The sequence below is a fragment of the Pleurodeles waltl genome, chromosome 4_2 (genome assembly GCF_031143425.1).
Source record: "Pleurodeles waltl isolate 20211129_DDA chromosome 4_2, aPleWal1.hap1.20221129, whole genome shotgun sequence".
Classification (NCBI taxonomy): Eukaryota; Metazoa; Chordata; class Amphibia; order Caudata; family Salamandridae; genus Pleurodeles; species Pleurodeles waltl.
In genome coordinates, this window is record NC_090443.1 from 771,692,439 (window position 1) to 771,707,594 (window position 15,156).

Below are 15,156 nucleotides of genomic sequence, written 5' to 3' on the forward strand. Positions count from 1 at the left end.
GTTGGACAGCACACTTGACGCGCTCATCATTTTCCCAACACCCGTGTTGCACAGTGATTTCCTCGTTTAACTGAGTAGAGTAAGCACGTTCAAAATGCTTAAAGGATTAAACAGGTGCACTCAAGGTGCTAGATTTCACAAAATAAAAGTGCTCTCCAGGTGTTTAAGCAGATGGCAAGAAGGCACTCTCAAGGTGCTATGCAATAAAGAAAAAAATGAGGTGCTCCTCGTGCTTCAAACGGGCAACTGCAGGGGTCAGGGGCCACGGCACCCAGCCCCTGGGGACACCAAAGTAGTGCACAGAGATGCAGGGCCCACAATAGGCCAGCACAAAGGGGATGCAGACCGTGGCAGTTCCTCTTAGTGACCCAGCAGGTCACAGGTCAGCACAGCAGCAGCAGTCCAAGGTGGTTCCAGGTGAGTCCCTCCAGCAGCATTCTGTGTCCAGTTACAAGCATGTTAAAAAAAAATGTCTCTAGTGTCTTTTTATGGGGAACCCTCCCCCCCCCCGTACTTCAGTTTTGCACAGGTTTAACAAAGAGGGAGAGGAGGTTCCAACCAGTTATAGCTGGTTCTAGGCGTGTCCCCTCTCCTGTAGCACAGGCTCCAGTCATCAGTTAAGGGATAAACAAGTCCTTTGCGTGAGGCCAGGGCACAGCCTTTATAAATGCAAGTGTGCCCCACCTCTCCTGCTCTCAGCCCAGGAAGACCATTCAAATTGTAGATGCACCTCTGCGACACCTCCACCCTCCCTGTGTATAGGTGGTATGAAAAGTATGCACAAAGCCCAACTGTCACACTGCCCAGACGTGGATTGCAGTCAAGCTGCAAAACACCAGAATCCTAAGCACAGAGAAACGCTCACTTTCTAGAAGTGGCAATTCTGTAATGGTGATAAAGAAAATTTACCTATACCAGTAAGTAGCCTTGCTCACTACCATTACAGCCATCCCAAACATGCCTACACTACCCCTCTTAAATCAGACAGCACCCCCTAGTCATAAGGAAGGGCATTTTCAATGCAATCCTAAGAGCAAGGTAGCTCTCACAGCAGTGAGAAACCAAATAGGCTGTTTGCCACTACCAGGACAGGCCACACAACCAGGCACATGTTCTGCCTTCTACATACACAGCACCCTACCCACAGGGCTAGCTAGGGCCTACCTTAGGGGTGACTTAGATGTAGTAAAAGGGGAGTTCTAGGCCTGGCAAGAAAATTTAGATGCCAGGTCTCTGTGGCAGTAAACTGCCCTAGCAGGCTTAAGACAGGTTTGATAGGCTACTTCTGTAGGTGGCGCAAGCAGTGCTGCAGGCCCACTAGTAGCATTTAATTTCCAGACCCTGGGTAGGGGGATACCACTGTACAATGGACTTTCAGGTAAATTAAGTGTGCCAATTAGATATAAGCCAATCATACCAACTTTAGAAGGGTGAGCACCTTCACTTTCACTGCTGATCGGTGCTAGAGTCCTAGAGCCAACAAGAGGTCAGGAAAAATAGGAGGAAGGAGGCAAAAAGTCTGGGGGATGAAGCCACAACAACAGGACATCCAGCCATCCTCTTGTTTATCTTCTTAAGCCTACACAAGTCTTCACCTCACAGTCTCCTCATTTTATGACAAAACCTCCACTAAACAACCTTGCATCTCATTGACCTCCAATTATCATGAAATGGACACCTCCACTTAAATTCAAAGCCTTGCCCAGGGTAGTTTTACCTACTACTTTTTGCCCCTCCCTGGATAGGATGGGACTATCTTTAACATGCCTCAAGGAATGGGACAGCACTGTAGACTTAAGATTTGGAAAGTATTAGCCACTTGGGAGCAGGCCACTCACAAGGTGAAGTATTATGCCTACATGTGCAAATTCTTGGTTAGCCCAAAATCTGGAGACTGGTATCTTGAAGCCATTGAATCCGTCTTGGCTCAGAAAACCTGGAATTAAATAGACCGAGTTCTGTGCCATGTATTTTGGAGGTGCACAACTCTAATTGGGCAGAATCAAAGGCCACCTCACAAGAAGAGTCAGACCAAGAGCCTATAGTCCGAATTGGTGCTCCTTCAACCTAGGCCCTGGGATTGGAGAATGCCAGTGCCTTGTACTCCATGGCCCCATGTAAATGTTGTTAAGTGCACGTACACATCAGGAATCTTGGCAATAGAGTGAAAAATAACAATGTCTGCCATCCAGTGAGTACATAAAGCCAACAGCATAAGGTCTTTAATAACAATGGAAGGACAGCAAGGTTAGGAATCTGCCACAAAGTGAGCTTGTCCCACAATTTGAGCTAGCAGCCATGCTTAGTTGGTAAAAGAATGAATGCCAGTGGACAAAGCTTTGCTCAGAAACCAGAAGTCAGCACCCTTAAGACTACTAAGCATCTTGCACACAAACATTTGCCAACCTTGTGTCCATTTATCAGATACTCTTTCACGTTCCTGCTTTCTACCTTTCTGTTTTCCATCTTTCTCTTCCTTCTTTCCCCATGTGTCTGTCTTACTTTGGTCGATACAGATAAGAAAAAGTGTTGATCAACAAAAATGAAAGCCAGTGGGCACCACCAGCTCGAATCAAGTACTGGTTAGCAGAGAGAAGGCCCAATCTCCGACATGAGCCTGTCAGACTGGAGTATTTATTAGTTGCAGACAGGAAAAATCTGAAACTATGGCCTAGTTGTTACAGGTTCAGAAGCACAAGGCACTCGAACCCCTGCCACAGAGGAGTCGAAGGACCGAACAAACCTTTAAATTCGTCAAGAACCTGGTATCAAATATAACGTCTGCCAAACCTCAGATACATAGGTATATTTCAGAAAGTTGGCCACCAATATGATGGGCATATTTTGAATCAGCTAGAGACTCCCTGTGCCCTTATTTGGGAATCCTAGATAAAAGGCATTGATATAAATCAAGCCTTTATTGGATAGCAGTCCCTACCACCAGTGGCCTCTGCTCATAGGACAGATTGGAAGAACTGGGTTCAGAAATCTAACCTGATGGAAGCAATCTGAGGTTACAGAATTAATCGAACCCTCCAGCAGCAAAGCCCTGTCAAGGTGGGGGCTCAGAATCCCTATCCTCAACAAATCACACTCACAAGCCAATGATTAACCCTACAAAGTGCCAAGAGATTGGTTAATGGTGCACTATCCAACTATTTAGCGATACAAGTGTTTTGGCTAGCTGTATGAAACGCATCTCCCCAATGTAGGAGATTAAACCCAATTTAAAACTAAAATGTTATTTTAAAAAGTCAATTTTGTGAACAATTGGAAGTTATTACTAAATTACACAACACTCAAAACGAAACTAGGATTTAAAGGCAATGTGCACACAAAATAATAAAATATGATTGGTATGTGATTAATTACCAAAATTAATGTAAGAGGTCGGTTTGTCCAGATCTGCCACAGAGAACCAGAGACTTCCAAAGCCCCTCTTAGTGAAACGCTAGCAATCTCCTTGGCCTGCAGCACTATTCAACGTATCAGTCCTTACAATTCAACAGTCTTCTTTAGATAAGAATCATTAAATATATTTTAACCTCCGCTGAAATGGCAAAAATGCAACTAAAATATATATATAGGACATTAAATTGGCAAGCCTGCTGATGCATATTGAGAGTTTAAACTAAAAAGGTGAAGGCAAGTAAATCTAAGATTATGAGACAGTGGGCAGGCCGTCACCCGAGGACAAACAAGAAAGCGTTGAATACCTTAAACAAGTCTAGTAAGCAAAAGGATTAACAACAATCCAAAAAAAATAAAAAAAGCTTTGGTTTCTGGAAAGCCCAAGTTCAACAAGTGATGGTGAAAGTGTTAGAAGAGGTGCTTCCGGAAGTGATACGTGTTTGGTTCTCCTGAATGTAATTAAAAACGTGCTGATGCCAAAAGCCCTCCTCTTAAACAGGCTGGCTGCTACAATTAACTGTGGAACACGGAATACTGAGGCAGAGTAATCCTGAATACATCTGGAGCCTCTTCAATCAATTTAGAGCCACTCCTTGCCCCTTCATCTTGCTCTTGCAGCTTTCTGCTTTCTCCCATTGTGACGCTTTTTTGTTTTTGTTTTCCGCAGTCTTGCTCATGTGTCTCTTTTGCTCACAGTAAATATTCCAGGCAGAAAAACAAGTACGGTCCTCAAAAATAAGTGCTGGTGCTCCGCACCGAAACGGGAAGCACAAATTAAGCACGGTCTGTGACTGAAGCCCCCTTGTGTGCGGAATGATCAGCGTGAAAAAACGCCCACTGGCATCAGGGTTTGGTACTATTCCTGCGGCAGCAACTCGGTCATCAGCCTATCAACCCACATCTAAGTCACATGTATGTACATATTACCTTGGACTGAGTGCCACTGACCACCCTGGCACAGGAGTGCCACATACAACAAGCGAGCCGGGAGACCATTTCAAGCCGACGCCTCCCACACGAGGGCGAGGTTCCGAGTCCCGGGTGGGTAAAGCGACATCGGCAATTTATAAGACGGCATTATTACAGCACAAAAGGCAGACACAAGTAAACATATCCGCCAATCAATATTTAAATAACGTTTAGAATGCTACATGGCCTTATATTATTTTAAGTTAACTTTTAAATTGTCAAGATTTTGTGGGTATTACAAATCCCATTTACGACGTGTATACTTCATTTTTGGACAGGGGTGACCACATACATGTAGTGTACAGCATTCGCGGTACCACAGCTACACTTAACCTTGAATAGTAGTTTCGGATGCACACGCCAAATTATCGTACCGCACCATTCTGGGGTGTACACGTACACAAATTAAGCCAAGCCTCGGTCAAAGGATATACCCTACCCTAAAGTAATTTGAAAGCCACTTTAAATAACTTTTTTTTTCTTTACATGGACTTTGTACAATGTGTACTAGGAGGAGTATTATGCAATCTTCCTATGAAAAGTCACACATCTATACACTATAACTAATCTGGGTCGTGCATCAGCGGAAAGGGCACGGAAGCAAAATGTGTTAGATAAAGTTATCCAGTTTTTATTTCCGATTCGCCTCCATCGGCGATTCGTAAATATAAAACACATGAAAACATGTTTAATATTTTAATAATATGAACGAGTTTCACGTGGTGTCATGTGCGTCGTTTCCTAAAGCAGCTTGCACTAACGGGAGTTGGCAAGGGTAGGAAAAAATGTCAAAAAACGTTCACAGCTCCGTTCTGGTAGCGAGTCGTGCCATACACAGAGACTCGATTGTTTTAAACGGTAAAGCTGGCCGTTCCTACTCACAGCCAGAAGCTTGAAAAGAGACATTCAGCGCTCTAGGTTCATATTTTGAACATTGTATTCCAAATATTTTATATTCGCCACTGTAACAAGACGTGAAACGTTTCATGAAGGGGAGTTAATTGTCATTTGTGTTTTATATAGCACTATCGCACGATGTTTAAAGTATGGGCGTTGTGTAGGGACAATATTTGTGCCTCGAGGACACTACAGGTTGTAACAGATTTTGCATTTTTACGCCCTCATAAAAGTGCTTTCTTCCCTGACGACTCGCGTCTGCAAGACTGTGGCGACCCTGCTTTAATATTACCCCCCAGGCGCCTCACTGCCACCTCGGAGGAAGTTTGCGCAGCTTGTGTGGAATTCAATACACATACCTTTGCAGCAAGGATCGAAGCAAACATAGGTCTAGATCTGCTTTGCCCATGGCTTTATAGCCCTCTTACAATACACTGCATGCCTACTCACACTGACATTTTAAGTTTCCGTTCATGAGGTGACACAATGTCAGACTTGCATGTAATTATATGTAGGTTGTCGTCCGCTGCGCTGGTCTAGACCCCTTCCCGTCGCACAACCATCACTATATGGTGCACGACAACGCCCACATCCTGCACCAGGGAAGGGAGCCATGGACATTAGATTTTTTTTTTTTTTGGTTCATCAATGAAAACTAACAAAAAAAAAAGCACAACGTACATATTCCAAAAATATATTTGGAAATAAACAAGCTACATTTTCAGTAATGTAGTACAGCCAATATCCGGGTGTTAATGTTCCACACAGTTGGGGAAAAAAAAAAAAACACAAGTTTTAACTCGCCACAGGAGCGAAGAACAGAGGGAGAGTCTGCCTTTGGAAGAAGCTGCCTCCCCCGAGTGTGCAGCGCGTGCCTTCAGTGGGAGCTCTGTGTACCTCAAGCGAGGTCGGTGGCGAGACTGCGGGCCCGCAAGAGCGCAGTGCAAACTGACACAATGAAAACGTGTAAAACAAATAAAAATACATAGATTCGCTGCGTGTAATTTAGGTATTAGGAACGCGCTGGAGGAAATGAACACTAGTCTTTCCCCCCCAATGTGAACTCAAACATGGCAAAACAGGATAAAACCCCATACAATAAGAACAGCTTATAATAAATGTTAACACAAAACAATTACAGTCGAGCTCTCGTAAGGAATGCAAGAAATATTTAAAGCATTTGAACAGCACTAGGTAAGTAGCTGCGTGCACCGGGACACTGCAGGGCGCTTCCAAGAACACGCACGAGCGGGGGACATTTGTGGGCGCTATTCGTGGTCCGCCACAGGCCTCTAAGCGCTTAGTTCTACCTGGAGTTGGTCTGCGGTGAAGCTTGTGCGGGCCCTCTTAGCGGGCTTGGGCTGGTTCACGTCGTGCTCCGTTAACAAGGCTCCCTCGACGCTCACTCTGCCGCCTGCAAAAGCAAGCACCAGCGGCGTCAGCTCACAGCTCTAAGAACGCTCAGAGTAAACATGGCGGATGTTCATATCTGTGCACTTTACATGGCAGGAGCGGTCGCTTACCGTTCTCCACGGCCCTCTTGAGGTTGTCCAGCATGCAGTCGTAGTGCACCCTGCACAGCACCTTCTCCTCCACCAGCGCGAACTCCTCCCCGGTGGAAAGCTGCCGCTTGCAGGAAAAGCAGGCGAAGCAGGCCAGGTGGTAGACGTTCCCTTTCGCCCTCCGCACCCAGTCTGTGGAGTGGATGTGCCGGCCGCACCGGGAGCAGCGGGCTCCGTAGCGCCTAACGGGAGAGAGGGGAAGAGATGGTCACAAGGACCAGACAAAGGCGGGATACTGTGTGGAGTTCTAACAGGCAGTACACAGTGCTTGAGACGGGGGCGTAATGTAGGTCCCTGTGGTGCGGGGGCACCCGACCCCTCAGCTGAAGGCCAATGAACAACTGCTGGACATGGAAGACTCAGGGGCAACTAGTTACAGGGGGAATCATCGTTTTGCGTTACACCACTAAGGACAGAGCCGTGGCTTTTTTTTTTGGGGGGAGGGGGGGGAAGAGAAATTAGTTGCTAATGGTAAGAGACGGTGACCAGGAGACAGAAAAGAGGTGTGGTGGTTACAGGTAGAGGAAACTGCGTGCGCACGGCGGTGGTGGGGCGTGTAGAGGTTTCGAAAACCAAAACTGTGGGCACAAAAGTAGAACTACAATTTTGCACCAAACCAGGGTCACACTAATAACTGATAGGGCTCACCAACTCCACAGGTTACAGAATGTAGACAATGGGATACTACAATAAATGCAACCTTTACATAACGTACCAGCTGTGTTCAGTACATAGCTTCTTAGTGGCTGCCAAATAATCATGCACTTGTTCACATTAAAACTTAAATGGTCGGTGTTCAGTCGGCCCTTTCTGAAAGCCAGGACGTGTTAAATGTATTTGAAAATTCCGGGCAGTTTTTACAGCATGAACGCTCTAGTAAATTTACCCTAGCTAGAAGGATGTTATGGGTCGATGTATATCTAGTGTAGTCACTACACTACACTAGATATCTAGTGGCGTGGTCTGGCAGAACCATTCTGCTAGGGCATCAATGTGATTGGATTTATTTACGTTATAGCTTTCAAGGTTCGAGACACACTTTAAGGATTCACAGGGGAAATAAATTAACATTTGAGAACCAATAAAAGCAGTTTCCTAACGGCATACAGTGGTTCCAAAGCCCTTTTCAGACAGGATTAAATAAATACACCAGTCCATGTTTGAAGCGATGATGGCGGAAGCCACGAGCTAATGCACGCGCTCGGCTCCAGTTAATATCGTGGACCGGTGGAAGGGCCGGACGTCTGACCACAGGGCATGTGGTCATTTATTCGGAGTTGAAGTTAAACATATGGTACATTTGTTTTGGACCTCTACCACATTTTATCAGAATGCATCACAACTATACGATTCACTAGAATAGTTCCCCCCCCCCCCCCCGCCTAAAAAGAAAGAAAAAAAAAAAACAAAAAAAAAAAAAAAACACATTTTTAAATAAGTTCCCTAGTCTAAGGAATTCAATATAGCCATCGCGTTTTTGGTACCATTTGGGGGAAAAACAATAGCCATTCCGCTCCCTTAACGCAGTTTCTGGGTTTTACAAAGGACCGGGCATACAAGGGCCCCGATACAGGTTCGGTTAATGCACAGCAGACAATGAGCGCATTCATAGAGGATTGAATTGGCTCAAAGAAGATACACAACCTCAAAAATTCCTCAAATATGGAAGTGGCGGAAGGTGAGAGGATTTGGGGGGGGGGGGGGAGAAATGCAGCGGGGGGAATTTCGTAAGAGTCTAAAATTTGTTGGATTCATATCTGGAGCCGGACTACACACTTTAAACAAGTGACGGAGGCTCTGTAAAAAAGTAGTTGCACAACTGCGCAGTCGTATGCAGAACTCCTGGAATCGGGCTAGAATTTTGGGTACTAGATAAGTGACAATTCCACATTGCTATAATTTCCACAAGAATGCATGGGCGTCCGTCCATCAATGCTCCCCTCTAGGACAGTTTGTTCTGAATTACCTGAAGTAGTCGAGTTTGCAGAAGATGTCCTTGTCTTTGATGTAGCAGCTCGTGTGCCTGCCCAGGGATGTCCTGCAAACACTGCACGCGAGGCAGCGCACGTGCCAGCAGAGCTCATTCACCTGCAGAGACAGAGAGAGGAGTTACAGACCTTTAAGGGCGAAGACGGCACAGTCTGGGGTCAAAAGTCTCAAGTGGTCGAAAGGGTACCAGCGTGGTGCAACCAAAGCATAAGGATAAGGGACCCAGGACTAAGCAAAGCAGCGCCAGAATGGGCGGAAGCCCCCTCCAGGGAAGACAACCCGAGCGAAAAATCCCAAGTGTTAAAACAATCACAAATGTTTCAAACATTTTTTCTGTCCATTTTGAAAGTTCATTAAGTCTTTATTGGTACCTATGCCGTCCTCTCAGCCCAAGAGACGGGTTTATGTGAAGACTGCACTAGCCTAACAGCGATGAAAAGGGCCATTACCGGATACAAGAAAAATGGCTCTCTAGCTCATCATAATTAGGACGCAGTGGACCCTGGCCCGGTATCACTGCACCTGCAGCACTTATGCGCCTCCTCCCCCCCCCCAAAAACATAAATAAAACACACACACACAAGCCTCTGGAAACCTGCTCACAGACATATACTGGCGCCGGGTTTCATACAGAAACGAAATCGCGCCTGTAAATGTTCAGCAATAAATTATAGAACAATTTAAGTTGCTCTTAAAAGGCGCTTGGGCGATACCACTCTAACCGCACGGATTTTTTTTTAAATTAATTATTTTATTTACTTTAAGCAAGTTTCCTGCCCATCAACTTGTAAAGCTTGAGATATTTAACCTTCTATGCATAGGGAACCGAATAAAACTGATCAAGGTCAACGGCGGAACCTCAACACCGTGCAGTAAACAGGTTATTTTATGTTTTAAAAATATAACATAAAATAAAAAAAATAAAGCCCCGTCTTACGATTTCCCTTGGCTCTACGAACCACCGTTTGCTTGAAAATGTCATCTGGTTCAAAATCAGTCCCTGATGCTTCCTATACAGACAGCCCATCCCTGCACCTCCGCCTCTCCTCCCAAACCCACATCCTGCCTCACACCACGCCCACTGGGGCAGCCACGCCCAACGCCCAGGCTACAAGTCATGGCCAGCATGCGAACTTTCAACTATGCTCCTCGCAGACGAGTCAATCCAGATACAAGGCACATTAACGAAAGTTTCATACGACAGAAAACGTCTTCTATATTAAGTAAAAAATATATGTAAACTAAGCTAGTTCTTCGCTTAGGTCACTTGTTTATTGCATGCCCAGACCAGTCTTGTGGAGTTCTGTATCATGAGCTCAGTGCTTTATTTGTAAACAAAAAGGTGCCCAAAGCCATCCTCTTAAACACGTGGCTGCTGCAATTAAATGTGCGAACATGGAAACTGAGACGGCGTAATCCTGAAGCCATCTCGGGCCTCTTCAACCCATATAAAGCCACTCTCTCCCCCTTCAGATCGCTCTTGCAGCTTTCTCCCTTTGTGACGCTTTTTTTGTTTTTCCCCGTTCATAAGTCTTTCCCAAATGTGTTTTTTGCTCGCAGCAAATGCTTGATGCAGAAGAATAAGCCCCGGCCCTCAATAATAAGTGCCGGTGCTCAGCACCGGAAACAACAAGCACAAATTAAGCACTGTATGTGCTGTAAATAACTATCGCGCGCCCAGCCACTGGCAGCCCAGTATCTGGGCCTTTGCACACCTCAAGTGCTCGGTTGCCCACGAACGGATCTCCGTAGTCTCTTAAAAATCAGGTTAGAAATGGGTTACGAGGCAAATAAATGGCAAGCAAAAGTAATTAAGGCGGTAGCCCGGACCGACTCAGGACTTATTCCCCACTCACGGACTAATGAAAACAAATCTCCAAAAAGGCTGCAACATATCTTAGCATGAACTTCCAATTCAGTCTTTACATGCGGAATATGAAGTTACAACGAACAGGGACTTTGTAATGCCCATTTGGCAAATACAGTTGCATTAGCTCTCTCGTAAAAGAAGAAAGGGAAGTTTAAGACATTCTCATCTGCAACGTTTCGACCAGCCACAAGTATTTTGAATATTTCAGCATTTTTGCACATCTTTTTTTTTTTTTTAAGCAGTACACAAAATAGACCTCACAGCGAGGCAGAGTAAACACGGTCACTCAGTGGATCGGCATTCATTGAGATCAATGGATTACAAGTGGAATCTAGATCAGGGCAAAATTAAAATTACACCAGAGCAATGCACTAAATTTAGGAATGGTCATGTTAGGCTTCTCCAGTGAAATTCTGCCACTTCGCGCAATTATGATCCATTAGTGCTAACAATTTACTCTAAATTTACGAGCAGAACACAAGTGACTATTCACCCAGCTTTGTTTCACTTCTTCGGTGCAAAGTGTGTCCTTGCATCAAAAATTGCCGCAAGGACACATTCGGAGCTAAAACATACCTTGAAATAACGGATTTGCATTTCTCATAATTGCCAAAGTTCCAGAATTTTGCACACCCCTGCTGGTATGGAGTCATGCAAAATGGCGGCCAAATGAATGTAATGCCAGAGCAATTTTAGAAGATAACCTTGTAACACACCCATTCACTTTTAAAGGGTGGGATTTTGTTAAGTTGTGAAATAGACCTTTTGCTTGGGATTTACAATGAGTGGACTTCAGATCTGTTCCTTTAAACCTTTGACTTTGGCAAGTCTTTCATCCACTGACATGAAGATTTGTTAATCACATCTTTGATCAGTCCAAAAGTATCTCGCACACCGGAAGCTACAGGTTGTGGCACACACCTTTACACCTGCAATGGAGGGCATGCTTTGCAGCACATAAGGGGCTATTTGAAATCTAGGGTTTCTCCATGGCTCCTCAATGCTAGTTTCCACCCCTGCCACTTCAACTTGCATCTACTCTTGGACGCCTCTCCCAGTTTCCTGGTGTCTTATTCTTTTGTTTTCACTTCACTCTGTGTCCCTCCTCATTTTCCTGAAAACCCCTCAAGGACGTCTCACTGGTGCCATCTGGGCCTTATTTAAAAAAAAATCCCAAAAGAAGTTGGCAAGATAGCCTTTACTAATGAAGCTGGGTTTGGATGCAGGTGGAGGTGAACTTCGTAATTTGAACAGGCATGATCCAAGATTTTTGAAGTTTTGTGCAACTTATTCTGTCAAACTACAGAGAGAAAGAGTAGGAGCAAAAATTGAAAAGCAGGAATGACTGGAGAGCAGTCATTCCTGTTGGAGCAGACCCAAGCCAAAATAATGAAATACTGCTAGGAAACTGAGGTGCAAATATATTGTAGGAACAGACTAGCTCAGCATAGATTCAATCCACAAGGCAGAGTCTTGGCATGCTACCAGAGTCATTTTCTCACCCCTTGTATCGTTCATATTGCCTGTGACTGAATGGATCTAGCACACATAGGCTCCTAATAAAACTTGCAAGCATGAAGCAAGTCTGGATGCTTAAGGATGCAACCACCAAAAGGACACAAAATCCGACCAGAGTTGTACGTGAGCAATAAAGACCAGACATCAGGAGATACAAACGGTGGCTGAGAAAAGGAGGTGTCATGGAGTGAATAGGGGTGACGAGACCAAGATATTTTATATTGCAACTCGCTAGCTAAACATTCAGGAATGTGGACATTGACAGTGTAGCTAGTTTAAAAATTTTTGGTATTAGTTTGGAAAATTGTAGTGTAAATTCCCACTAGTGTTTTCAAAAAGGTCTTAGATTTTTCCAAGAAACATATGAAAAACTTCAGCACTCACATTTTTTCAGGTTTGGGGCGATACATTTTCCTGCAACTTAGTGTGACAAGGAGGTCCCAACTGTACAACCCCAAACTAGAAAAAGGATGCACTGCTCAACATGACGAGGCTGGTACTGTTAAAAGCCGCACCTCTACAATCCACTACCAGACATTGCTTGGCTCTTTAGTTCACTCGTTTGTCCCCGCTTTCTCCGTTTCAGGTATTTGTCTATCATCTTCCATCTCCTTTCCAGCTGTTTTTGTTTCCTCCCTTGCTCTCAGTCAATGTCAAGAGGAAAAATAAGTGCAGGTCTCCAAAACAGTGCCTGTGGCAGCTACTGGCAACCCGTGGCTCAATTTAATCAACAGCTTTACTACTATTCATGTCAGGTGTTAATGGCACTGCTCTCACTGGCCTATTCAAATGCGGGTCCTTCTAGCAGCTCTTAGTTCTTTTTCTCTGTAATTACCTGTTGGACTCAAAGCGGGAAGTGCAGTCACTCATTTCAATTCGTAGGGGCAGGATTGGTACATCCCCATCAACCTCTCATCTGCCTTCCCTTGCCAGAACTGGTGTGCAGAGTGGTACATGTCACTTCGTTTCGGACCAGGCACAATTTTATCTGCAGTTCCTGGCACCTGGCTGCAGCACGGAAGATCTTAGGAATAATGCATAATAGTGCAACACACTATCAGATTTGATTACACCGGAAACTCAGTGGTGTGCTCCCTTGATGAAGTCAGGCCCCTGGTTACCAGTCATCAACTTTGAGAGTTGAGTCATTGATACCCGGGCATTAACTGTAATTGGGCAGGCTGAATATTAGTTGAGGGTTACAACTGACCACTCAAAGTAATAATTAGAGTCCTTGTAATGTTGAAACGCTAAAGTCACTAAATAAAGCAGAAAGGTGAAAACACCCAAGGTCATTATAAAAGAAAGGTGGATTTACTACAGTTGTAAAATTATAGTAAGAGTTACACTTCAGGTCATGTGGTGGTGAAGTTACCTCTATGAACACTCCAGTATGAATTCGGGTTTATTACCACATGGCAGCAAAACTGACATGAGAAACTCTACTGCCTCACAGACTTCATGTGATCATTATTATTGGAGGGGGATGGGGAGGGCTGCACCCAACATGACGCTCGAATCCAGGTCTTACCGAACAAGAAACCATGGAAATAAAAAGCACATTAGACTTCGTTGTTGCATACTATATACCCACACGAACTTAATGGGGAAAGGCCATGTTCAAACTTCAAGGGGGAAAAAAAGGGGAGGGAAAAAAGGGGGGGGGGGGGGGGGAGGAAAAAAAAAAAAAAAGGGGGAAAAGGGGGGAAAAATTTGGAACACTTGTGAAGCAGGACTTGCATCCAGCAAGGAGTTTCTCTCAAGTTCAAGGATAAAATTAGACATTTGAGAAATAGAATATTTATACTGAAAAGCTTTCCTGAAGAAAAACGTGGGTGGATGTTGCTTTGATGGGAAAGGGAGAGGAAATGACACTTTGGTCATTGCATTTTTGAAAGCGGTGTGAGGGAGGAATGGTTATGGCATCAGGTGTGTGATCTAGTGAGGGAATCATCATAGTTCATTAATCAGTCATTTATCACCACATTCTTATGACAATTTGGTTAGAATACAAGCTCTATTGTGGAATTAGATTATGGCTGGCGAGAAGTGAATACCAGTGCACAGGCGTGTCAGTAGATCATCCAGTGACTTCTAGAAAAGCAAAGCCCAAATGTGAAAACTACAGCCAGGGCAGAAATAAAAGTGGTATCTTGGATCTGGAAGCTAATATTGAGCCAGCTCAGGCATCCATAAGGCCAAAGTTTAATATGCTGAATATGTCCTGCTTAATTTGTTAACACAGGGACACAATCCACCACCACCACCCATCTCTGCTTTCTGTTTGGAGCATGAACATGAAAACAGAAGGGGAAACTATTTTTTTTAGATTCTAGTTGGGCCCAAAACAAAGGGACAATTCATGGGGCAATCAGCTGTCCTTTTAATCCTGGCTAGAGGCTATCTTTAGTCCAACACCCAGAGGCCAATGCAATTGAGGAAAAAAAAAAAAAAAAAAAAAAACACAGCTGGTTATCACTTCATAATAACTTAAGAGATTCTATTTGGAGGCAAGCTTTTGACCCTGTTCAATTGCTGTTTGACAGATGTGTGCTACGTAATAAAGTTAGATCATTCAAATGCTGCTAGTTTTTTTAATGTAATTATTTTATAGCACTACACATCCCAATGTACTGTGTTAGAGCTTTATCACACAGATCTTAAAAGTAAAAAAAATAAAATAAAAAAAACCCACACAACTCATACAAGCGTGTAAATCAATGTACAAGAAGCTATTTAAAACAATGAGGGCCTTTACTGGTAGATATTAGAATGCATGGCCAGAAGAAAGTCAGGATTTAAAAAGGCAAAGCTTGAAGTGGTTTGTTCTAAAAACAAACGAAAGTTACAAGTCAAGTTGCAGAACTCTGAAGCGATCCTCATAAAAAGTTCATACAAATAAGTGTTTTATAGAAACACTAAAAATCATGAAATTCATTA

At 44.1% G+C, this 15,156-nt stretch overlaps 1 protein-coding gene across 3 annotated transcripts in view; it reads right to left on the reverse strand.

The window, feature by feature from the left end:
- Positions 1-15,156, reverse strand: part of LHX8 (LIM homeobox 8) — a 154,906-nt gene that overhangs the window by 112,586 nt on the left and 27,164 nt on the right. For all 3 annotated transcript variants that reach the window (XM_069232427.1, XM_069232429.1, XM_069232428.1), the window contains 3 exons: positions 8,806-8,927; positions 6,801-7,021; positions 6,588-6,691 (listed from right to left, as the gene is read on the reverse strand). In XM_069232427.1, coding sequence (XP_069088528.1) covers positions 6,588-6,691; positions 6,801-7,021; positions 8,806-8,927 — 447 coding nt within the window. The remainder of the gene's footprint in view (positions 1-6,587; positions 6,692-6,800; positions 7,022-8,805; positions 8,928-15,156) is intronic.